At 41.8% G+C, this 25,367-nt stretch overlaps 1 protein-coding gene across 4 annotated transcripts in view; it reads right to left on the bottom strand.

Annotated features, from left to right (window-relative positions):
• Nucleotides 1-2,467: 2,467 nt before the first annotated feature.
• SCUBE2 (signal peptide, CUB domain and EGF like domain containing 2) overlaps nucleotides 2,468-25,367 on the bottom strand; it is a 38,351-nt gene continuing 15,451 nt past the window's right edge. For 2 of the 4 annotated variants that reach the window (XM_090140461.1, XM_090140462.1), the window contains exons 11-22: nucleotides 23,776-23,898; nucleotides 23,190-23,306; nucleotides 22,451-22,537; nucleotides 21,643-21,747; nucleotides 20,340-20,495; nucleotides 19,792-19,995; nucleotides 12,167-12,334; nucleotides 10,393-10,554; nucleotides 9,040-9,237; nucleotides 8,117-8,269; nucleotides 7,030-7,109; nucleotides 2,469-6,522 (exon numbers count right to left, since the gene is read on the bottom strand). In XM_090140461.1, the coding sequence (XP_089996587.1) occupies nucleotides 6,370-6,522; nucleotides 7,030-7,109; nucleotides 8,117-8,269; nucleotides 9,040-9,237; nucleotides 10,393-10,554; nucleotides 12,167-12,334; nucleotides 19,792-19,995; nucleotides 20,340-20,495; nucleotides 21,643-21,747; nucleotides 22,451-22,537; nucleotides 23,190-23,306; nucleotides 23,776-23,898 (1,706 nt within the window). In that variant the 3' untranslated portion in view covers nucleotides 2,469-6,369. Of the gene's footprint in view, nucleotides 6,523-7,029; nucleotides 7,110-8,116; nucleotides 8,270-9,039; nucleotides 9,238-10,392; nucleotides 10,555-12,166; nucleotides 12,335-19,791; nucleotides 19,996-20,339; nucleotides 20,496-21,642; nucleotides 21,748-22,450; nucleotides 22,538-23,189; nucleotides 23,307-23,775; nucleotides 23,899-25,367 lie in introns of all 4 variants that reach the window. The other 2 variants (XR_016466702.1, XM_090140463.1) reach the window with 2 other exon arrangements.

The following is a 25,367-nucleotide window of genomic DNA, read 5'->3' as shown; positions in this document are numbered from 1 at the left end:
GGGAAGGAGCGACATAGAAATCTGCAAAAGAACACATCCAGAGAATGCAGGTCCTACAGGGTGCCAGCACAGCAAGGACAAGCCAGCAGGTTCCTCAACTGCAGTGCTGGCCAGCAGTGCTGCACCAAACCCCACACTGCCAGCTCCCTGCCCCACCTGCCCTGTTACACACCTCGAAAGCTCCCTGTGTCGACCCAGAGGCTTTTCTCATCTTTGCCAGGCACACACATGCCTATGCTTGCAGTCAACACGTACACCTTGCACCAACTGCCATTCATTTTTTTCTTCTTGTGAGCTGTGAGTGTCGTTTTCATGGCAGCTCTTGCACCCATCTTACTCTCATCAAATGTGTGCATGACACTACAGACACACGTATAACGTGCAAGTTTAACATACTTCCACATTCTTCTATCTCCTGATTTAATTTCCACATAAGATTGCCCATCCAATGCACATCTAAAAGCTGATGCCCATGCTTAGTGTTTTGCTTCATTTCTTCCAGCACAGCAAGTGGGAGAGAATGCACAAAACATGCTGAGGCTACCACTGCTATACTGGAATCCTACAGATGAAACTCTCTCTAAACCTAGTCAAGCATAAATATACACCATACTTAAACACCTCAAAAATATTCAGTGATCTAAGTATAATACGAAACACTTGAACTAAGAAAAGCAAATTGCATCTCAAGTGACCACTTCAAGATATTTCAGTTTTCAACGTGATTTTCTCTCTCCTTAAAACAATGAAACTCATTTCCTGACCCTCAATATCATCACAGATAGGACATTTTATGGCACATTACTAAAATACATGTTTGTAAGTCTATAGTGCCTACCAAAGGGAATTGTGCCAGAAAAAGAAGAAAATTAAAATAAAAAAAAGGAGCAGGCTTCAATTTTGTTAGGGCAAATACAGCAGCCAGCTAGTGAGAGAGGATTTCCTTAGTGAATTCAGTATGTACAGACACATTCAGTAAGAAAAAAAGACCTCAAAGTTGTGCTTTCTAGCTTATCTTTTTGCATTGTGTACTAAACGAGTTTTGTTATGTGCACCTCAAAAACACAGAGCATGAAAATCTGTCCTATAAGCAAAAGAACTGCTCAGACTAAATGGGAAGCAGCAAAACCTGTTGTAGGACGGTTTGGGTCCACAGATGCCTAGAAACAAAATTACTGGTACCAGCCCCAAGTTTGGCTCATGTGTTTTTAAAGAATCACAAAATCACAGCATTGCAGGGGTTGGAAGGGACCTCAAGATATCACTGAGTCCAACCCCCTGCTAAAGCAGCACCCTACAACAGGTCACACAGGTAAGGAATCCAGACGGATCCTGAATATCTCCATAAAAGGAGACTCCACCACCTCTCTGGGCAATCTGCTCCAGTGCTCCGTCACCCTTACTGTAAAGAAGTTCTTCTATATGACAGTACGGAGCTTCCTGTGTTCAAATTTTAGGCCATTACTCCTCGTTCTATCTCTACACATCACCGAGAAGAGCCTGGCCTCACCCATTTGCCTCCCACCTCCCTTTAGATATTTAGAAGTACGTCTGTCTCCTCTAAGAACAGCCTTGCACATGAGAAGTTTGAAAGGAGAAGCATTAAAAGGAAGAGAGGAAGTCCATGTATATTGAAGTTGTGAGAGGTTTTATATCCTGCATCTATCATTTACAGAATGTCATCTACATACACAATAAAAAAATCCCTTGCATTTCTGAGTTTATTTAATGCAGAAATGTTTTCAAGCTGTTATTGTTGCATTATCTTCCCAAGGATTACCATACCACCATTCCTACCCCCACATCCACATCAGACCTCTTCTGATTCCTTTGATTTGATACCCTTCAGATCTTGCTCTCTATATTCCATTCTGACTTACTTCTATTACACACACATCCCAAGGTCCCAGCCAGAATTTCGGCTCCAGTTCTGGGACTATACCAGATAGTTCATACCGACACTCCGTGCCCTGGAAGTTGTCTGAGTGCTCACATATCCATCACTGCAACCCCAGACGTGGCAGCATGCACAGTATCAGGAAGAATATTTGAACAACACTCTTTTCAGCTATGATCAGCCTGCAGCCATCACACGTTTCCACAACCTCAGTATTCCTATATATCGATTAGTTTGCTGCATTTTCGCATCAACCTGAGTTATCTTCCTACAGCTGGCAGCTGAAATATAGTTGTATCTCTTCCAAAAGAGAACCAAAAGATCCTGGATGGCTACCTTTGTTTTAATACAAATCAGTCCTTACACTGTGATCAAAGGAAGCTGAGGATCAAACAAATGCCTGAATGAATTAAGAAGACGACATTGAGATTATTTTCATAAAACATTCTGACAGATTGATTACAACTATTCAGTGGAATGGAAAAAATAGTATATAAATCATTACTGAGCAACTCGTTCATAATTTCAAATGGTCTAATTTTATTTTTTAACTCTAAGAATTGAAGTCAGTGGAGTTAAGGACAATCTCTAACAAAACTAAGGGAATCATCTTAAAAATAGTCTGGATGCTTCTGTCATAGCACAGGTTTTCACCTCTCCTTTTTATATAGTAAGCTTAAATAAGTTATTTTAGAAAAAAAAAGTCAGCTTAATCTACAAAGTAATAAAACACTGAGGAGTTACTTCAGGCAGATGACTGTTTGACACAGCTGTTCTCAACAGGTCAACCAATTCCAGCTCGGCATACACAAATTGGTTTTGGCACAATTATTAGTATTAACACCAAGAGAATTCTAGTCTTGTAACAGCCAGAAATAGGTGCTCTACTTAATACATCAAGAATTACATCTCTGTGGGTAAAGACGCAGGCTAACAACATCCTACAGCAAACAGAATGCTATGGTAAGGGGTTATTCCCAGGATATGAAGTCTAGCAGTAACTTGCTGCACAACCCTCCTTTTGGTTACAAAACCATTATTTAGCACAGCAAAGACAACTAAAAATATTAACCAAGGTTCTCATGCAACTAAATGCTCACTGGTTTATTTCTCTTATTCAAAGTAAGTCTGAAACATTTCACGTTAATTTACAAAATCAAGAAAAAGATCCTTACGTATATATCTCATGTAGGTGACATTAAGTCATCCACTTAACACTAATTATTATTTCAAAAGTTAAATCCCGTTTTAAAAAGTTAAACACTTTGGAATTACATCTTGCCAAAAAATAACATCAGTCTACAACCACACAGAGTGTAGAAACTCAACTTCTACAGAGCCACTATCATTTCTATGAAGTTACAATGCCAAGTTCCAGCATTCTGCAAGTCACCACTTCTCCCAATAGTTCAGGTGGCAACAATTCTCTCTCGGTTTTTTTGCTGCACACACAGGACCTACATAAACAGGAGAACTTTCATTCATAGTTTCAGATATAAAGTAACAGGAGTGCTTCCAGGTCTTTTACTTGTTATGTAGAAAGTGAACACAGCTGTGCATGTGGAGCAAAAACAGATTTTTCTTCAAGGGTAGGTTCTTCTGCTCAGTGTTGGGCCATACACCATGCTGATGTGCTTCTTTCCTTCCGCAGACAGCAAAGAAAACACTCCATGCACGTGAGAGTAACAGAGAAGCAAAGCTGAGATCCACCATGTGGTCCAGAGGTAAGACACCACCCCCAGGGAGGCTGTGCAGAGCAAGGACATCAGCATGCCCACAAGATGATGTGCAGTGCAACAAACCCAGAGATCGAGTTGGTGACTCAAATGCAGAGCAAGAAAGCCCAATTTCACCAATTAACAACACGTGGATGTCTGAAAACACTGTTTTGTTTCCTTGAACCCCTGTTGAAACCAACTGCTGTGATTTGTGTGTCACTCAGCAACATGGAGCTGTTCAAACCTGCAGCCTTCTTGTGAGAGAATTCAGCATCCCTTCAGCAGATAGCCTCCAACCTACAGCAAAGCCACTCTGCTAGGCTTGGTGAAGGTGCTCAGAAGCCAGCACACCATGGCCCTCTCTTCTTGTGCCCACCTGCAGCCTCACACCCATCCACGCACCCTGGGCAGCGTTGCAGCATCTCATCCATCCCAAAGTGCTCCTTTGGCATATGGAGATGGTTGGTGGGTCCCTGCAGCTGACACACTGCATCTGGCACATGAAGTCACGAAGAGCAGAATGACAGAGGGTTGTGCTGCTAGTAGGAAGCTATCTTGGAATGCTTCTTCACTTGGATCTCAGCACAGCAGTACTTTCACCACAGAGGTAGCAAGCCTTTCCCATCACACTTTTCCTTATCTTGGCATCCCTTAGCCACTCCTTACATGTCACTACCACATACTTTCTTCTAGATAGTTGCTGCTGTCCCTCCCAGGATGGGCAGCAGGGAGGCTGGTTCATGATGAAACATACCCACCAGCAGAACACAAGGTTTCCTTCCCTCTGTTTTGCCCATCTAACCCCCCCCCCCCCAAGCCTCCCCTCTCATCCCTCAGCCTCATTTGCTCCCTCTGCAGCAGGTCTGACAGCCCCATCCCTGCAACAGGGACTCACCAATGTGCCACAGATACCTGAGCCAGAGCAGAAGCTCAAGTAAGCCAGGTAGGACTCCCTCTTGGCAGCAACACAAGCAACTTCCCCCTTCCTCTCAGACCACAGCAATTCCTTCTGGGCAACATGGTGTCAGTGGTGTAACGCTATTGCCCCTTCCCTTCGTGCCATGATCAGGACATCTCTTTACCATGTGAAAGGCCACAATGTCTCACATGCCACCACATGGGGCATCTGCAGCATGGCAATTCAGCAAGGTTTATTTGGTAGTGTTCATCCACCCTAACAACGTAGGGAAAGGATTCTGACTCTGGCTCTGCACGGGAATTTCATCTGTCACACTGTGGATGTGGTATTATTCACATACAACAGTTAAATACCATGTACAAGTGCAGTGAAAACCAGGGAGATCCAAGCTCACAACTGAAAAGGGAGCTTTTGTCCTGGCCACACTGCAAAATGCCAGTATCTTTCCTGAGGGGGCAGACAGAAATCACCAGTGAGCACTGCACCACTCAGAGCACTGCCAGAGAACAGTCGAGAAAGATACCAGTCCTAAGTCCATCTTCAAGGAAAAGGGACTGAGGCCATCTTCCTTAAAGACAGAATGCCCAGAAGGTGCATTACACTGAGGAAGTGGTTTCCATGGCCAGAGGACAGTGATGTAATAGTAAAGTGGACAGAACAACACTAAGACAATAAAAAACATTTTGATCAACATTTTTCTCCTCACAGGCTCTTTCAGAATACTCCTTGCTCAAATGAGAAGCACAAGCTGAGGAAAATTACAAATGGCATAAAAAGCTGCATCTGTGGTCTGGCTGAAGAAAATCTTCACAGATCTGCTTCTCTCCAACAAGAAAGGGAAAGCAGCCCTCCTCTGCTCTACAAGGCCATTGCAAGGTGCTCAGACAAGGTAAGGGGTATGAGGATTGAGGGTCGTGTAAGAACCTTAAACAGCTGTAAATCACGACATACAAGAACACCATCCATGCAAAGACTGCATTTAAAATGGAGTTTATGCTCAACTGCAGGTGCTCAGAGGATAGAATTCTGTACTACTTGGAAAAGCCAATACACGATGCTGTCCCAAGCCTATGCACAGGGAGAGAGAATTGGAATTTAGCCCAGAATTGGTTCTGTTGCAGTCAGTCCAAATTGGAGGCATCCAGAGGTCCGCTTCCCATTCCTGTGATGCCCTGGTATCACTCCACTCAAACCAGCAGATTATCAGTTGACTAGCATGAACTCAAGGTGATCCAGACCCAGAGCGTTTGAGCTAATATTCAACCCTTTGCTCGTGCTTCATACAACATATAGTTCAGAGAAAAATTACATACTCTGCTCTCACTGGCTTGGATTAAATCATTTCAATGTTAGTTCTGAATTTCCTCTGCAGCAAAAGTTAAGAGAGACATCAAACTTGTTCTCACTTTCAGAGAGACCGAACATGAACCCAGCTTTGTTGAGGTAATCTGCAGTAACGGCAGCCCAAATTTCAACCCAAACCACACCACTTAGCCTGTCTGTCCTCATTAGCTCTTGGAGTTACGAATGAAGCATCAGGGCAGAGCTCTCAAACGTCTGCTTGGCACCATTCAGTTACAGAAATTATGGTCAGTCTCTAATTCGCAGATCCATGAAGTATCCTTGGTACCCAAAAGATATTATCTGGAAAGGAATCAAAACTCTGTTCACCAAAATATTTATATTAGCTGAGAAAGCCAAACACTCCCAAGAATGGAGCTGGCAAGCTTCCCCAGAGTCTCTCTGCCAGTGTGTACAGCACAGAAAGCAGGCCCACCTACCACAACCCCTCTGTGCATGCCAAGGGCTGGTTAGTATTTTAAGGACAGTGCCAGCTATTTGTAAGGCCTCAAAAATCTGGAAACTTTGGAGCGCAGGAGCCGAATGAAGGATCTTGGGAACATCTCTCTTGACTCTTGGGCTGTGTACTTGAAGTAGTTCTGCGGATGTGCCAACACATCAAACAATGCTTTTATCAGCTTCTTGTCCTAGAAAAATGAAAGCAGATTTTACAGTAATTCCACAGGGGAATTAGGGTCAATATCACCAAAGCTTAATGACTGGTAAAAGATTACAGACTTTTTACTTTCTAAGTAAAAAATGTCTCAGGAGCTCACAGACCAGTAGAGGCAAAGCTGACATTCAGGCTCCTGGAAAATCACTGGAATTTCACATTTATTTTAATTAGCAACAGGATTTCTTCCTTTCTCATACTTCCAAAAACAGCAAAGGAGAACAAAACAAAACAAGAATCAAACCAACCAATTAAAAAAACAAAACAAAATCCAAACCCACAAAAAACTATACCACCTTGGAGCTGATATCCAGCAAAAGAAAAGTCTACCTGAAATGACATCCACTCAGTCTACCCACCTACCAAAGTGGCAGGTGTCTATTGCACCAAGGAGCAGATCAGGTGCAGAGCAGGAGACAACCTTTCTAGCATATAGGTGTCATTTTCATTCAAAACCAACATTTTAGTGGAAGGAACATACCTTAAGTATTTCTTGATGATTTTCAGATGCATAAAGTCTGCCATCCCGAACGATGTCTTCTATTAGTTCTTGGTAATCCTCTATTGAGAATGCACAAGAGAGTCCTTTGCATGTTCATTTCATTTCCATATCTGATACCTCCCTTAGCTATTCAGTGAAGCCCTACCCCCAAAAAGAACCAGTGGTATTTGGCTCTCATATCAGCAATTATTCCGGTGCTGCACTGTTGGAACTTATCTGCAAATACCCACAACCCATTCTTGACTTCTTTCTATAAGAGAAAAAAGGTAAGAGGAAGCTCTCTTAAAAGGCAAATCTCCTGGCCAATTAGAACTTGAAAAGCTTCAAAAGGAAAAGCATCACCTAAAAACTACCACTATTAATGAAACTCCCCAGATCACCATGGAGGGGCACTCATTCACTACTCCAGCATGAACAGAGATATGCCACATTACATTCACATCACTCATGCTGAAAGACAAAGCCTCAGCTCCAGTCTCTCTCCTGGTGACTCTGACAAGGATCAGAAGAGCCAGAGTTTCAAGAACAAGTATGTTTCTCCTCCCCTACAACCACCACTGCTTTGCTAAAATATTTCTCTAAATCAGTTTGTAAGATTCAGGAGCAAAACGCGAGAGAACATGGATGCAGACAGTGACCTCTCTGACACCAAATTACACCTGATAGCAGCAACACAATCAATCACAGAGGTGTTTTGGGCTCTGCCCAATTCTTAACTGGGAGCAGCCTGTCACCCAGAGTAACCCAGAGCTGGGAAGGCATAAAGGTATTTAAAACCTGGATGCTGGCTCTAAGCTCTGCATCTTGCAAGTCAGAGCCCAGAATCTCAGCTGTTTGGTTAGGTTTGTGAGAGGCTGGAAATATGATTACACTTAAGACTGTAATGCAATGCAGTGATCCTTAACCTAGCTATAAAATAAAAGAGCTACTGGAAACGCTCTAACAGTGACACTGCTGAGAGCACTGGGTTACCCTGCTTCTTAGTGAGGTCAAGGAGCCCACAAGGAGTTCTGCACTGCTGCAGCTGCACAGCTCCACACACATTCAGCTGTTCACATCCACTTACCATCATATGTTACGTAAGGAACTTGGAATCCTTTGGCACTGTTCCCTTCATTCGACTTGAACTGGATCCACAGCTTCTTAGACCTAGAAGTGAAAGCTATTGGGCGTTCGTAGGTCTGACAGGTTTCATATGTGGTCACTGAGTTGGAAGAAGCTTTCAAAAAAAAAAAAAAAACAACAAAAACACAATAGGCAGTTATCTGACAATGCCTTATGCTAATAGGTGGATACAAATTAAATTAAATTACCATGACAAGAAATGTATGCTACTGCTAAAACGAACAAATAAAATAAACAAAAAACGAAACAAAACAAACAACCCTCCTTATATTGTGGCAGGCCATCAGTGATCATAGAGTCATAGCACAGCTTGGGTTGGAGGGAATCTAAAAGCCCACTCAGTTCCAACCCCCTGCTGTGGACAGAGTTGCCACCAACTGGATCAGGATGCTCAGGGCCTCATCCAACCTGGCCTTGAACACCTCCACAGCTTCTCTGGGGAAAGAAGGGATGGCAAGCCACCAATGACTAGCTTCTTAGTCCAGGAATATTTTTTCTTTCTCTAAAAAAAAAAATAAATGTCTACTGCTTGAAGGATGTGTCATTCTAGAAACTGAAGATATTTATGCACAAATCAAGCACTGTAGGGACCAGCAAGCATCCCCTCTTTCTATCCCAGGCTAAAAAACTGCTTTGCATGATCCATGACTAGTTGGCTTGAACCATCTACCTCTTCTTAAGAATATTCTCCATTTCACCTGAGCAGCCAAATAGAATTTCCCAACTGCTATTTAAAGAGATCTCTACTCTTAAGTACAGGACAGTTGCACTACATTTAATTTTTGCAGACAGCAATGCATATGAGAAGCCTGTGTTGCACACTGAGATAGGTACCGTGTGCCTCACCATCCAGCTCAGACTTACAGCTTTTTCGCATCACCAGGTAGTCCCCACACTCATCTTCTATTGGCAGAAATATTTCTGGAACCACAATCAGAATGCGGCGTTTTGGCGGTGGGTTAATGTTCCAAGTGCATTCAGTGTTTGCAGGATAGTCCCCAGGATAATTGGGTGATTCAATATACCCAGTGTAATCTCCCAGTTCACCTCCACACTGCCTATCTGAAAAAAAATAAAACAAAACAGCATATATGACTAGATAAAGTGAGGGCATCCTTCAGCTCTTTATGCAGATGCCTTCAGAGGCAGTAAATCATTGACAGCACACAAACGTTTCTGTCCATATCTGATGCAGTTTCTTTCAACAAGCTTCACTTCTGCCTTTATGGTTTAATCGATGTTAAGAAATTACAGAATCATAGAATCATTAAGGTTGGAAAAGACCAGTAAGATCATCTAGCCTAACCATCAACCCACCACCACCATGCCCACTGAACAGTGTTCCTCACTGCCACATCTACTCTTTTCTTTGAACACCTCAAACGATAGTGGCTCCACCACCTCCCTGGGCAGCCTGTTCCAAAATACAGATTATCCTCTGTTAATACAGCAGGTGCTACTCACTAGGCCACAGTCAAGTAAAAAAATGCACTTTTAAAAGGATGGTCAAGCAAGGATGCTCCACCTGCTTGTACTAGCCAGGACGCCTTCACAAAAGCATCAGCTGAAATCCAACAGGAGCCTGCTGTGTTCTGCTCAGGCACCTCATCTGCAGCCATACCAACAGGGAGTACACCAGACCCTTTCTTTCCCCAAATATACACATACTTGTATACATACACATCTCTGGGATTCTTCTGAGAGTTGCTCTCTGCTTTGTATTTGCCCTCAATTTACCCTCAGCTTCCCACAGTATGGCTCCCATAATCTAGAAGAGTGGCTTTTTCTAATTGCCTCTTTCAAAGATTGCTATTAATAAGAAATTCTTACTAACTTAAGTTCAGTGAGCCAACTTCTATTCCTTTTAATAGAAAGGAAATAAATCAAGATGCCAAGAACACAAACTTGTTCTGCTGTGTATTGGGAGAGAAGATTTAACAGCATGACCCAGAATGACCCAACACCAACTGGCAAGACACAACCATCACTCACCTTCTCAGGAACGATGAAACCAGTCTGCAGAAATGGTCTCCCACGAACCTCAGTAAGTCACATGGGATGAGATGCAAGCAGGCAGCAAAAAAAGACCAACACCACTGCCTTCTCTCCAAGCTCCACGGAGCAAAGCTATATTTTGTCCTTAAGGCCACTCTGCATATTGGTGGCCCGGTCCTTTCACTTGTAACAGATGATGAAAACCTATCTTGCTATACTTACTTTTGCACTGCGTTATATTTGTGGATCCATCATAATCTGTTGTGGTATTTCCAGGGCAAGAAATACAGTAATTCTGTCCAAACTCAGGCTGGTACGTCCCAACCATGCAGCGAATACAGCGATGAGTTGTCGTATTGTAGAAATGGCCAGGTGAACACTGCACTGGGGAGTATTTAAATAGGCAGCATGATTAACAAGTCAAGACCACAAGCCATATATTATCTTCACTTTCAACTCCATTCCCATCTTGTTTCTTTTCATTCATAAGACTACAAACAAATCTTTTCCTATTCCTTCTGCATCATTTGACAAGTTTACTTCTCTCAGCTCAGCTTAACTTCTGAATAATTTATTACGTTGCCTTTAAAATGTAGCTTTCTGTGCTGCACAGGCACTCATTTTTCTTTTTTTCCCCCCTCTGTTCCTTTCAGAATCTGCTTACTCCCATATAACTGCCCTTGTTGAATTTTTTATTCCAGCAGCTCAGTTTGGAGCCCTTCCCTACGTGATCTACTGCCACTCCATAATTCAAAACACTTCAAATACAAGTTCCAAACAGTTTTTGCCCCTGCAATTCCACATCTCATGTGGCCACACGCAAAACCAGGAGCTCTTCATTCCAGTTGATACAAAAAATTCCTTGAATATCTACTCTAATTTGAAAACTGGGCCTTGTTTACAGACCTGTTTTTGTTTGTGTTAAATAGAACTAAAATCAAGTCCTCTCATCTTCATCCAAAGTTTTTGGTTGTTTTTTTTTTTTAGCACTGTAACTTTGCAAAATCAAATACAAAACAATATATAATGACTCTTCATTGGAGAAATCAGTGAACTATCACTTTACTATCAGTAATTCTTCAATCCTACTGCAAGATACACCTACTACATTGCAGTTTTCAGCAGTAAACGTCTTTGACACAAGAGAGATTTCTTTATTCGAACCACCACTAAATGTTTGCATCAGGACCATATATCCAGCCCTTATTTCTATTCAGTTACAATAGATTTGCTATTAACACTTTTTCTTGGTGATCTTGATGTAAGTAATATTCTTTTATCCATGCTTCAAGACATTGAGCTATAATCATTAACATTTCGTCTTTTCCACAGGTACGTATTTTTCATCAACATTTTCAAAGACAGCTTCAAAGCTCTTAGGTTTCTACTTTTTATATAAATAAAACAAAAAAAAAAAATCTTCATTCTTAAAGGTCTGGTTCCCCCCCTTGATTTTCACTCCTGGAGGAAAACCTTGGGATCAAATCACATGGCAGCTCCATAGCACTCAAGTTTAGAGGACCATTTGAAGTACTGCATAGTTAAGATGAATAACAGCTTTGTAGTCAGCTTTTTAGCCATTATTAACATGAAAAATTATTTTCTTATTTACACTTTTAGAACTGCAGTTCCCTCCTTCACTGTTTGAAGTCACTACTTAAACCCAAAACGTCAATACAGTATACTGGTCCAAATTTTCTCTCAGGAAATCTTCTTCTTCTTCTTCTATAAAAAAACTCTTCTCACATCAGTCACTTCATTGACCAACTTCCACGCATCTCTCAGTCTCTCCTCAAGTCTTGTGTAAAAGTCAGTTGTAAAAATAATTGAGGCTTTACTGAGCTTCCCTGCAGACAGACCAGGCCCACCAACTCCAGGACTGCTGGAAGAAGAGAACCTTGGAAGAGCGACCCTTACTGAAACACCCTGCATGTAGCAGCAGCAGCAGCATAGCTTTTCCATCAGAGCAGTAGAGTTCACCAACTCTTGGTCTTACCTTTGGTCTCGCAGTCCTGAAACAAGGATGTACCGCTGTGTCTTGTCGTCAGACCTCCTCCACAGGGGAAGCAGGACACTCGCCCAGCTTCAGGCTGGTATGTTCCGATGGGGCACGGCAAACAGGGCTTGAAGCCATCAGGGGAATATTCACCTGGAGAGCACTGATCTAGAGGAAGAAGAACAGAGGAGCTTCAACTCGCACACTATAACGGAGGTAAGTAATGAGCCTACACTGGACCTAAAACTCCACTGTGCAACTGCTTTCCTCTTTAACCATGAGGACCACGGTTTCAGAACTGAATGTGAATGACAGAAAGAACTCAATGCATACACTGTATGCTGCATATCTGACACGAACACTGATAACCTCTGGTGCTGGTGAGTTCTGGCGGACTGGAGCAGCCTTCACACTTTGTTGCAAGGCTACACTGGGAGCTAAGCCTGTCCACTGCTTTCTGTTAATCTGTACAGAGCAATAACATAGAGATTAACTCTTCCTTCTAAAGAACTCTCAGGCCCTTGCCAAAAGAAAAAAAATACTGAAATTAAGACATCAAAAATGTACTTCCAGATTTCTAAAAGTATTTCCATGTTAGTAATTAGTGAGTTGTTGTACTTCATAACTGCTGAGGTTAATTGCCCTAAAAGCTCAAGTGCAACCAGGAATTGTGCAAATTCAATAAGCATTAGATATGACTTTTAAAGCAGAAATATTCTTGCCAGTAGTGATTCTTGGATAATGATCACCTGTGCACTGGATAGTTGTGTTCTGTATGATGCTTAGATAACATCAACCAGACTGATTTTACTTGAACACAGTCTGATATTATCCAATAAACCCAGGAATACTTACGGATATTGACAAAATCTGTGTTTGAAACCTTTCACAAAAGAACTGATTTCAGTGCCAGTATTTAATAATCACCCTGTTCTGGAAGGTACAAAATAGTGTTGCAGTTGTTCAGCCATGCTGAAAAATTCTGTCCTTTAAAAGACCTGTTACAATAACAAACTGTTAGTTTTAGTTTATAGCTCCAATAAATCACTCAGTGAATAGCTGTTTTGTTAGGAAGTTAAATTGGCCTTGGCTTCATTTCAGGATATATGACTAACAACAAGCAGGGCATTAACTACCGGTCATGATCAGTGATGAAGAATTTTGCTTATTGCTGATAAATAGATTGGAGTCGTGAATGTTTTTCCTTCACTTGATAATAAAATACAGCAGAATTAAGCAATGCTCCATAGCTTATCAATGAAAGCTAGTGCTGAAGGAGACTGTAACTTTTTCCACCACACATCACTTTTTCTCTCATAAGTACACATATCCATGCACTGCCAAGCTTTTCTTCATTTTATAAACATTTCTACAGAACACTCATCACTCCTTGTGCAACTTAACAAAAAACGGATGAAGTAAGGCTTCCACTGCAACAATCCCAGTAAGGTAAGGAAAGACAATTACAATTCTGTGATGAGGAGATGCAATCAAGGTTACTAAAGGTGATTTTGAGATACAGCTACTGGCTTTAGGAACCAAGAGGCAATGAAAAGATCAGTGAAAATCTCCTTCACCACAAAAGCTCTTTGGTTCTACAGGCAATCCACCCACCAAGTATCCTCACTGGAGGCTGTCTGTCTGCTCTGTCCCCTCCTTCTGTCTTTTTCCCTTCACTTTGATCATGCACTAAGTTCAGATTGTTTACGTACATTTTGGGCTTGTTGCTGCTGGTTTGTTTGATTTTGTTGTTTTTTTTTTTTTTTTTTTAACAGAACACTACTTTGCACTGATACATATAAAGTCATACAAATTCCACCTTAAAACTGTTTTCTAAACTCTCTGAGTCCAGCAGGTTGTCTAAGAGGGAAACGTGTCCCAGGCAGGAACCAAATCCTCACCATTTATGTGAAAATGTTACACTTGAGAACTTATGCCATCAGCTCTCTTCTGACAACTTTACCTCTGCATCTCCTTGAAAGCTCACGTGGTAAAATTGTAAAGCTTCCTGTGGTATAAAAGTGAATTAATTTAAAATTTTTTAGAATCATTCAGCAAAGTCTGTAATTTTTGAAAATCTGCATTGAGTAAGTAAAACCTAAAGGTTCTCCTTGGACATCAGTGAGACCCTGAGCACCCTTACAGGCACTGCACAACTGAACTCTGAGAGCAAGGGAAAAAAGGGGCAGAAGCATCAAAGGGTTTCTGTGCCTTTCCACCACGCTGGGACACACTGCGAGGTTCCAGCTAATTTTTGGTTCCCAGGATTCTGAGGATTGGGGCAAGGCTCACAAGTTATTTGTGCTTCCTCATCCTGGTGAGTTCTATTAGGGCATAAAACAGCTTTCTCATTCCTCATCATAGTACATTACCACACTGCAGCTAACTAGCAACAAGAAAAAATATCAGTTCACTAACATTTTGCATTTGTGGCTTCAAAACTAAATCAGAAGGCCAAGGGAGCTCAGATCTGGATGGAGAGCCCTACTAGGATACCCCACACCTTTTTATGGTTTATAGTCTAAGAAATATATTGGGGTTTTTTTACATTACTATCTCAACCCAAGCTTTCCTAAACAGTACAACTCCCCAGACAATCTGAGCCACAGATGCATTCCCTCCTGGTTCTTTCCCCAGAGAGGAGACCCAGTCCAGGCATCTCATGCCACTGGAGCACAGAGCAGGGCTAATGAGGAAAGCATGTTTAGAGACTCGTTGCACTCACCAGGACTCAGTTCAGTGTAACAGACACACTTGGTGTTAGGTTCAATTACAGTATCGTTAATTGTGGGAAAATACATCAATACCACAGGTATCATCCCACAGAAACCTGCAGGACTGTTCATGAAGTTAGGTTGCCACAAATGAACCCTCTCTGAAAAACAAAATAAAACTGAGTTCAAACTTCTCCTGTCGCAGCATTTGTTTCAATGAAACTAAAAATGCCTACGAACCTCTAGGAGTTTCAACCAACTCTAGGAGTTTCACAGAACTAGAAGCTGCACAGCATCCCTCCTGATACATGGGAAATACACGCTCAAAACAAGATCTGAGGATGTGCAAATAATGGCATAAATCAGAATCCCCCTTGCTGGCTTTGCTCTTTTTTCAGAAACCGGATTGTTTTTCTCCAAACGAACAAAAGAACCAATTGCCTCTAGTAGACTTCATTTCTGCAGCCACTGTCTTTGTTGGCCTTCAATGCCCATTAAAAAACTGGTCTTGAATCTCATGCAGCTGTTTTAAGGGGGGAAAAAAAAAAAAAAAAAAAAAAAAAAAAGAGTGAAAGCTTTTCTGATGCAAAAACAAGAAAAGAAAAGAAGAGGGGGCACAGGGAACCGGGATTAAGGGTTACAAAGACACTTAGAGGCTCTTCTTCCCTTTTCAGATCATTGGCCTTTGAGTGTTTGCTCCTCTAGACAAATGCTGTAGTATTTCAGTGGATAAGAAGGTGAACTTTATAAAGGAGGTCATGATCCACCATTTTACCATTTTCTTAAGAATCACGCCTTGACTTTATAAGGATAATTACTGACAACGGGCACAAATCAATTCTGAAACCTCATCCTTTATGTTATTGTATTGTAGCAGTTCACACACTTAAGGCACATGAGACAGTTATGTCTTAAGGATCTGTGTCTTAAACCTATGGTTGCAAGCAGGCTAACAAGCAAAAGGCATTCTGACATTTGATCATTTATTTTTTTCTTGTCAGTTTTACAAAAACATAAAAAATAAATGCAATTCAGTTCTCCATTGTGTGGAAATACAACTACCACTTGCAACAACTGCAACAGCAGTCAGCACTTTCCTCTTTCCATATCTTTCATCATACTTCCATGGTGTCAGCATCATATCACATTTAAGTTTTTAGACTATTTTGTTAATATTTTGTCTCCATCCTCTAAACTAAGGGGACAAAACTGCTGGATGCTGAGCAGGGAAAGGCATCAGCATCTCCCACACAAGACAAAGCTGCCCAGCGTTTACATCAGAGCAGTACTTATGCCACTGCTGTTCTCATGTTTGTTGTTCTCTTAAGTGGCAGCTCTTTGGATTAATCCATTTGTAACTGCAGCAATGATGGGCTGACATATCCTTCTACTCAGCAAGTTCAGGGAACATTAATTTTATTTGCCTCCATTCATTTGTTAAAACATTCATGTATCTAACACAGGTAGCACAGAATCCTTAGAGTTGGAAGGGACCCTTAAAGGCCATCTAATCCAACTCCCCTGCAATGAGCAGGGAACACAAAAAATACTAAACACAGAAAGTTGTACTTTCAGCTCCATGGGGCACAATCAACATATGACAGCACTTTAAGTGATGGAAAAAACAGATGAATTGCTTGTTGCTTCTCCCTCAGTGGAAAATACCTGCAGGCAAAACGTCCACAGTAGCTATCTTTTTCTTCTCTTTCTGCATGGATGTCACTGTTAATCAGATTATGACAAGGAATAGTCAGTATCTGAAGAGTTAGTCTTTGGCCACCTGTTTCAACTCTACCTCATACTGAAGAATAACTACTTGTAGCCTGAGTGGAGAATGAAAACCGCATTCCCCTCCAAGACAAATCTGCTCTCAAAGCAGCACACAGCACTTCCAACATCCTCAGATGGTCCAGTATTGAAGCACCACCAATCAAACAAGCAAGTTCTTTTATGATAAGATTTACTGCAGTGTGGAAAGACACACATGCTGCTATCAGAATCCAGAATTCTCTGGGAAGGTTGATTAAGGTTCCATTTCCCATGATACACATTAAGAGAGACCTACAGCGGGCTGTTCCATGTAGGTCATTCTCAGGACTTCACAGAATTAATGAGCCAATACTAAACATGCTTCCTCATTGGCACAGAGCTTGCACACAAAGTAGGAAACTACAACATCTGGGCCACAAAGGCGTCAGAAAACCTGAACAGGACTTGACGCTGAACAGCAAACTTGAAATGAAATACACCACTCCTTGGAATCCACTGTGAATTCTCTTTTACTATCAACAGCTGTTAAAAGAACAGCAGACAAATGTGTAACCACTCAGCCCATTAAGAATGATTACATCTAATCTGTTCCTGGTGCCTTTCTAGATCTTCTGTTCTGCAGCATGTCCCAATATGGTCAGCAGGACTTAAAGCAGGAAGAGTAGGAGAAGCATCACTTCAGCAGAATTGCAAAGCAAATGCAGCCCCAGTTACCTGAGACAAATGGGTCGGAGCAGGCACTGGGCAGGCTTCCCCTCTTACACTGCTCAGATTCAATGAACGTTTCAGACAGTGCTGTGTCAGTAGAAATCTACTGCAGAAAGAGGGCCAGAACAAGACTGTCTGATTCAATAAAGCTGTATTTACCCGGATGGATTCCAAATATCTCGTTTTAAAACACATATTTGAAAAACACTGAACTGCACTCCAAACTCACTATCTGGATCACAGAAGACTTGTTAGTCCCTAGCCATATTTTTTTTTTTTTTCCATCACTGCTTTGTGGCTCTCTGATCAGACTGAGCAAAATCCTTTTGCCAAAGTTCACTGCCTGTCCTGAGAACACATGCCCCAGTGGCACTGGGTTCATCTGCTGACCCAGTATCTCTTGCTATAGAGTCACTTTCACACCAGAATCATTACCACGCTTGGATACACAGGGCTACCACCTTCCCAGTAGCTCTCAGCAGTTCTGCAGAACAGCCAGATCAAAACAAAAGGGAAAAAAATTCTGCTCTCACACACACCCATGAGCTCGTTTCTTTCCCTCCTCCCCGCTCTATTTCTCAGCTCCTTCTGACCAGCAGTCAGACAGCAGCAGCAGTCGCCCAGCACTGCTTTACCAACACAATCGGTTTTTCTAAGGAAATGAGGCATGTGTAATAGCACTGCCTCTGCATGTACTCTTATGTTCCCTCAGCAACCAGCAAACTTTCAGTTTAGCTTCCAGCAATGCGACAAAAGACGTGGAGAGGTTTCAAAGGTACCAGGTTTCCGTAAGCTTAATGTAAATAGGTGGAGAACATTAAAGTGGAGAAGAGAGATGTTAGCATCTATTCAAGTAAAAGGTGTTGTGGAGGCTCCGTCCTAATTGATCACAGCAGATCTGCACAAGGACATAGTCTGAATCACTCAGCTAAAGAAAAGATCCATTTGGCAATCACACCTTTTCAGGCATAAGGCCCTCGGGGAATCACATCTTACTGGACTCAGTGCTCCCATCAGACCCTGCCAAGATGTGTAGGGTGAACCGTGGCACCATTTCAGCAAAAGAAGAGTCTGGACCTTTACAGGTTTCTCTTCAAAACACTTGTCTACATATGCTCAGTGTCTCTGGCTGCTTTTGCCACAGACAGGCCATTCCACTGGCCTTCTCCAGAAGGTCCCTTGCTCTCTGAACTAGCACAGAAGTGCCATGTGAGCAGCTCATTTGTAATGAAAAAGAAATTGGCTCTGTGGTTACCTAAAAATAATTGTTTCCCTGTTGTTCCACTTCCTAATTGTAACTCACATTAGTTGAAGACAAAAGCAAAGATGATGTTTTCTCTGGGTGCATTTACCTGTGGTGTTTTTAGTTTACTCATCGCTGATTTTTTTCCAGATTAAGTCATAGATGTGCTTGAAAGCATTGTACTCCATATAACAGACTGAGGCAGAGACATTTTCAAACCACTCCTGCAGCATCAGACACAACAGCTTGAAAACATCCACCCAACCTCAGCATGATGAAGGCTCCAGTTTTTATTATAATGCTATAAGGCTCCAGGCTTATTGCAATGCTACAAGAAATTATATCATAATGCACAACTCTTTCTGATAGAATTCCCAACTAATTCCCCTAAACAGATGTTTTAAACAACAACAACAACAACAAAAAAGCATTTTTCTGTTATTTGCATTCAAGTTTTCCCAGAGTTACCAAAACTAGATGGGAAAATCTATCCTAAGCCTGAGTGGGATGCTGCTGGAAGATGCACTAATTCAGTCTGACAAGCGTTTTAAAGGCTTGCTGATTCACAAAACCACTTACATGCTACACACCCTATGCAGCCTCAGCTAGCCGTCATGGCTGTTAGACCCCTGTTAAGACAACATCTGACCCTTCTTCTTAACTTTTGTGCTTTGGAAGTATTTATTGTGGATTTCACTATGGCGGTGCCCTTTAGTGTCATGGTAATTGAGATTTTTTTTCTCAGTACTGGCCTAGAAAACCCCTCTGCTCTGTGAAGTTATAACTCTGACATGAAGATTCTCTGAGAATCAGAGCTTAACCAGCAAAGAGAAAATGGTCAGCAAGATATAAAATGTTGACAAGTTCAGAAACACAACAAATGCAGCGTTTCATAAGTAACACTGGTGATCCTCAAGCAACAGTGTGCCTGTTGTTAAGCCCTCAGGTTTTCTACCTTTGAGTTTACCATAGGTTTTTGCATCACTCACAACAAAGTGTGCTGAGCACTCATTCCATTGTACCACAGCCACTACCAGTAATAAACACACAGACAGACACATATCAGTAGCACAAACAGTACACCCTACTACACCCCACACAGCCCTCCTTTTCTCCTGGAGGAGCTTCCTACGATGCCCCCACGTGAGCAAAACCTCACGATGGTTCGTTCCTAATTTACACTCACTTACCACATCTGCTACCCACATGCATCTGGCCCACACCACATGATTGCTGTGGCTCTGACAGCTTGAGAGACTTCCTGGCCACTTCGTGGTCCGTGCCAGAGACACGGACACGGAACTGATCCCTGTTGACTGTCTTCCGTAAGGTTCGAATGGTTTTACGGAACCTCTTCTCCGTCTTTTTTCGGGCACAGCGCACATCACACGTATCTGAAAAGCACCAAGGGTGAAACCTGAAGAAGTGACTACGCACAGAAGTCCACCCAATGCCACTCACTGAGAATACAGCTTTTGTGAACAGGTCTTATGGAATGGACAAAACCAGTGGCCTTCAAGAAAATTAAACAGACCAGAAGACTTTAATCCACGGGCAGCTCTTTGATCTTAGAAACCATCCCCATCTCTCAGCTCTTTTTGAAGCACGAAAAATAATTTTCAAAACAGGAGATACTTTTTATTATCATTTTGCATAAAGATAGAAGTGAAAAATACAGAAGTTAAGAAGCAAACCATAAGAAGCTTCAAATCGCACCTTGGATTATTTTCCAACCAACCTGTCACCTCCTTTTGGTTCGTTTCAAGCTCAAAGTCCGCAGTGATAAAAATCTCTCTGGTTGCTGGCAGTCTACTGAGGGCTCCATGGACTTTCTTGCCAGAGCTGCACGTTAGGTTTACATAGTGGAAGCTCTCCATTACTGAGTTATGTCTCTCTGTATGAAGAAAATTAAAGGAAGCAAAAGCTTGGCCAGCTATGTTATTAGATACTCGCTAGTCTTCGGTGCATATTTAAACACCAAAACTTCAAGGGGAGCAAAGGACTCACTCCACATGCCAGTAAACAAACATTTTCTCCAGTTTCTCCCTGTGTGTACCCTCATGCAGAATCGTGACTGCAGCGCACCTATGGATGTACTTTGAGGTGGAGCCCCTAGAGCTGCCCTGGCTTTGAGGCACGCGTGATTCACTGCTAGGATTAGAGGTTGGCTGCAGCGCTCAGCCTGCTTCCCGTGGGTTTTGCTAAGCAGGTTCCAGTGAATTCCCCTAATTCTGGTTGCTGGAGGGAAACAATTCTGCACTCACATGAAGCATGTGAAAAATGCATTAGCTTATAATGGCGTTTAAATTAAGTGGTGGCTGCGTTCACAGGACATTTGGACACAGGGCATTTTCAATTCCTCGAAGAGGGAAACAAGATTTAGTTAAAGAAAACATTCAGAATAAGCTCTGGTTCAAGAATAAGTACTCTTTACTGAGTACCTAGCACAGTTCATCACTGTTACTCTTCTAAGGACAAACAAACTGACATGCTGCTTCACCATATTATTAAGAAACTTTATCTTTTTTTTTTTCCCTTAAGTATCCTCATTTCCTGCTGACTTTGTACATCCTGTCTTGGAACAGACGAAGAGCTGACCTCACTATGTCCATCTGGGGCTGCTAAAGTATAAGAGGAAAAGAAAAGAGGAATAAACTTTTAGCAATGAAGTCAGCATAAGAGGCCTGGAGCATCTTCACTGAGGCATCAGAGAGGAAGCAGCAGGCAATAAAGGAAAGAAGAGAAAGAAAGGATGGAAAGGAAGGAAAGGACAAAATCAAAAGAACAAAAAGTATGGCTGATTTTACTGGGAACGTACTGACAGTGACACAAACAAAAAAGAAGGACTTTCCTAGCAAACTCTAAGGTTATCAGAGGAAAAGTCCTGTCACATGAAATACCTACTGCAAGAATCTTGGCTGGGAAGGAGTATGATTTATGAGGAATAGTTTGGAGCCCTCTGCACGCTTCCTATCAAGGAAACATTTAATAACCCCACAGATATGACTCTAACCTGCTTACCTGCACGTTTATATTCATACCTGGTATCATCTGTTCCAGACCTTCTTGAAACATCTCAGTCTTTTTCAAACTACATTTTCCTTCATTTAATTTAAAGGTTACACTTATCTTGATGGTTGAAATATCTTCAGAAAGAAACAATTATATGTTATTTTAGAAAGGGAATGGAAAATTTGGAAAAACCTAATATCACATCACAATGATGTTATCAAAAATATACTGACATAAAGGGAAAAGTGGTCATCACAGAGGATCTAAAGAGATGGCAGCTTCCTATTGCTGTGAAGCTGGTTCTCAACTGGAACAAAGTGTGATAGATTTCACTTAAAATAGAAGAGAGACAGAACGAGATCAAATAAGAACTGCTTCTGGGCAAAATCAAATAAATGTTGGCTGAAATAAAAAGAGATACTTCAAACAAAACCAGTTCAGAAAGTGGTTTACGCTTATATAAAACAGCACTTTATCTGTTTAACTTCAGATGCTTTCTAAACTCCACTGTCCAATAACTCAACCTAGAACCTGTCAGTTGCCAACGCCTTCAGTTTGGATGTCTGAAAAGAGCCACAGTACTGCTGGCCTCGCAGTTCATTCCACTGCTGGTCCATTTCTCTTTCCTTACTCTTAAATCTTAGATCAGGTGATGCTGACAAAGCAGTACAAGGGGAACTCTCAACTGCAATCATGATCTGCAGTCAGAAAGTCAAGAAAACAGAGGGAGGAAAATAGAGCACGAAAATAGAAAGAAAACCAACAGAATGCCCCTATTTCACTGTCATCTACTGAAAGAAATCAGTCACATCATGCAACAGTAAATCTAGTAATTACCCAGCCAAGTGGATGCATTTGTATTTTGCTGCTTTTTCTTAAGTTGAGATGAGCTGCCACAGGTGAGAGTGTAGGCATCTTGTGTTCCTAACAGACAGATGATACAGACAGTAAAGACACAGGCTCATAGTGCACAGACTGAAGACTCCTGTCGTATAAGAGGCATTCTTAATTTCTTGATCTGCATCATCATCTTTTTCAACCGTGTAATTCATAAAATACTTGCCAATAGTTTGTCTTTTCCTAAGTGATTTAAAAGGACTCAGGAAGGAAAGAATCATCTGTCCCAAAAGCACCAACCAAGACTGCGTGCAGTGTCCTGAGGATGGAAGGGCTGTGCAGGCAGAGCTCAGACCCCACGCAGGGCTGGAATGCCTCCGTGCCATTGAGCCGTGGCTCTCAGGGCCAATTAAGGAATGGCCCAGGGAGCACAGAGAATTCTGCCCTGTCCTCTTCAGTTTCAAAAAGACGGTTGTCATGAGAAGGGAATCTGAGGGTAGAGTGGCTATAAAGGACAGGGAAAGGGGGGCTTTCCTGGAATGCTGGCTGGGATACAGCCCTTTATCTGCACTAAAAGAGGGAAGGTCCTTCTTGATTGTCTGCCTCTTGGGGCATCCATGAGGGTTATGAGTTTTGCTACTCTTTCACTGTCTACAGAATCATATGCTTGGGCTATTTTTTCACTTTTGTGCTTAGTTGCTGTTTTTTTTTCCTTGTTGGTGTTGTTTTTTGGACTTACCAGAAACTATCCGAACATCTGAAGAGCAGCTTAAGAAGCATCTATCACTCCTGCCACTCTTCATGCAGTGCAGCAATACCTTGGGTGACATATTATCAGGAAAGGACTCCTTTATCTCTAAACAGGATAAAACAAATACTCATGGGAGAAGTAGAACGTATACACACGTTGCTAAGAAATGGGTATGCAGCTTCTTGTGCAGCTGGTACCAGAGAGCACCCATGCAATAAATAGGCTGTTTAGACAGAAAAGGAAAGCAAGAAAACATCGCTGAAAGATCCCACAGTGACCATCAGCAGACCTTCTCATGCAGGGAAACATTAGGGAATAAATAGATGAAAGCATATGAAAGAACATCAAAGTCCCTCAAAGTATCTCCTGTTTTTTTTTGGATTTTTTTTCGTTTGTTTGTTTGTTTTCACCAGTTTCATCACCAGTACCATCATGCCTGATTAGAAAGTAAAACAGAATGCAGGGAACAAAGACTCCTACCACTTAACTGGACAGACTAATATTTCAGATCTGACTACAACCACGTGGCCTTCAGACACATCAGGAGCAGTAATGTATTTGCCAGGCACCTTACCAACACAATCCTTTTTATTCCAGTGTAATTTGTAGTTAGAGTGGCACAGGCATTCATAGTCTCCTGGTGTGTTCACACACAGCTGTTGGCAGCCACCGTTGTTGATGCTGCATTCATTTATGTCTATAGAGGAAAGGAAGTACTAGATTTAGAATGTAGCTTCTGCTGCATACTAAGATCACCAGATAAATGTGCAAAAAAAAAAAATACTGCTTAGTAGAGTTTGGAAAAGCTCTTAGGAAACCCATCTTGAAACAGTTTTGTTTTCGTGGAAATCTTTCAATGAATGTCAAAATGAATCAAATGTTTGGGGAGAGTTGATTCTTAAACCACACGTTAGAAAAAGATATATCCAGCCTCAGCAATATGTTAACAAATTAATGACAAGGAGAACAAATCAACATTTAGATAATTAATATTTCTGTTTTGGAATAAAGACAGATAACACAGACAGGATTCATACTGACAATCCTACTAAATGTTCAGACACAGATGTCAATCTCTGTTTAATATCAAGGGGATAATCACCACCACCCCTTCTGGCCAACTAGTCAATTTTAGGGCCTTGTCCAGCTCAGTACCTGCCAACAGAGAAAGAGGAATTACCAACAACACAACGTACTGCTCTTGGTGCACTGCTGTTTGCTGATGCAGAAAATAACTTCCATTGTGTAATCCTGAGCTCTATTGGAACCAGATTGGCAGTTCCCTCCTTTACTACTTCCAGGAAGACTTTTGGACCTTTGACTGAATTTCTGGGCTGGAATGGTTGAGATTAGTGACATAAAGTCCATCTGGAGGCCAGTCACCAGCAGTGTACCCCAGGGGTCAATGCTATTTATCCTCTTCATTAAACCTGGATGATGGGACAAGAGTTCACCCCCAGCGACTTGGCAGATGATACAAAACTGGGAGGAGTGGCTGATACACCAGATGGTTGTGCCACTATTCAGAGGGACCTCAACTGGCTAGAGAAATGGGCTGACAGGAATCTCATGAATTTCAACAAAGGGAAATGCAAAATTCTGTTTCTGCTTCTCAGATCCACTCTGATGTCTGCTCATCTCATCTCCAATAGCTTTATGGTAATTATACATAAAAGTACAAAGATGTCACCATGGAATTCCCAGTCAGTCCCAAAGAGTCCCAGAAAGTTTGCACAACTGAATATATTCAGTTCTACATACTTTTCTCAGAGTACTTGTCACTGCTTTCCCCAGTTATTTGTTTCCTCCTCTAGATAAATAATCATTTGGAGACAATATTATGAAATTGATTACCAAACTGAGCTGGTTTCAGAGTAAACACATGCTACTGTCAGAATGAGGAGAGCAGGCACAGTAATGAGCAGGTGAGGAACGATGAAAAAAGGCTACACCTGAAATCTGTACTGCTTCCAAAGATACCACCAACATTGGCTCAAATCTTTGGTTTTGATCGACTTCTTGGTAGGGTCTGGGACAATGACATCCTATTGTGTCCAGCACTTAGTGTCTTCCATATGTGTCATAAGGTACAAACTCAGTACACTGAATGGCACTGACAACAGCTGGTAATTGCCTGCAAATGGAGGAGTTGGTGTGGTACAAGGA

Source organism: Phasianus colchicus, chromosome 5 (assembly GCF_987193195.1).
Source record: "Phasianus colchicus chromosome 5, bPhaCol1.hap1.1, whole genome shotgun sequence".
Lineage (NCBI taxonomy): Eukaryota > Metazoa > Chordata > Aves > Galliformes > Phasianidae > Phasianus > Phasianus colchicus.
This window is presented reverse-complemented; position numbering and strand designations above follow the sequence as displayed.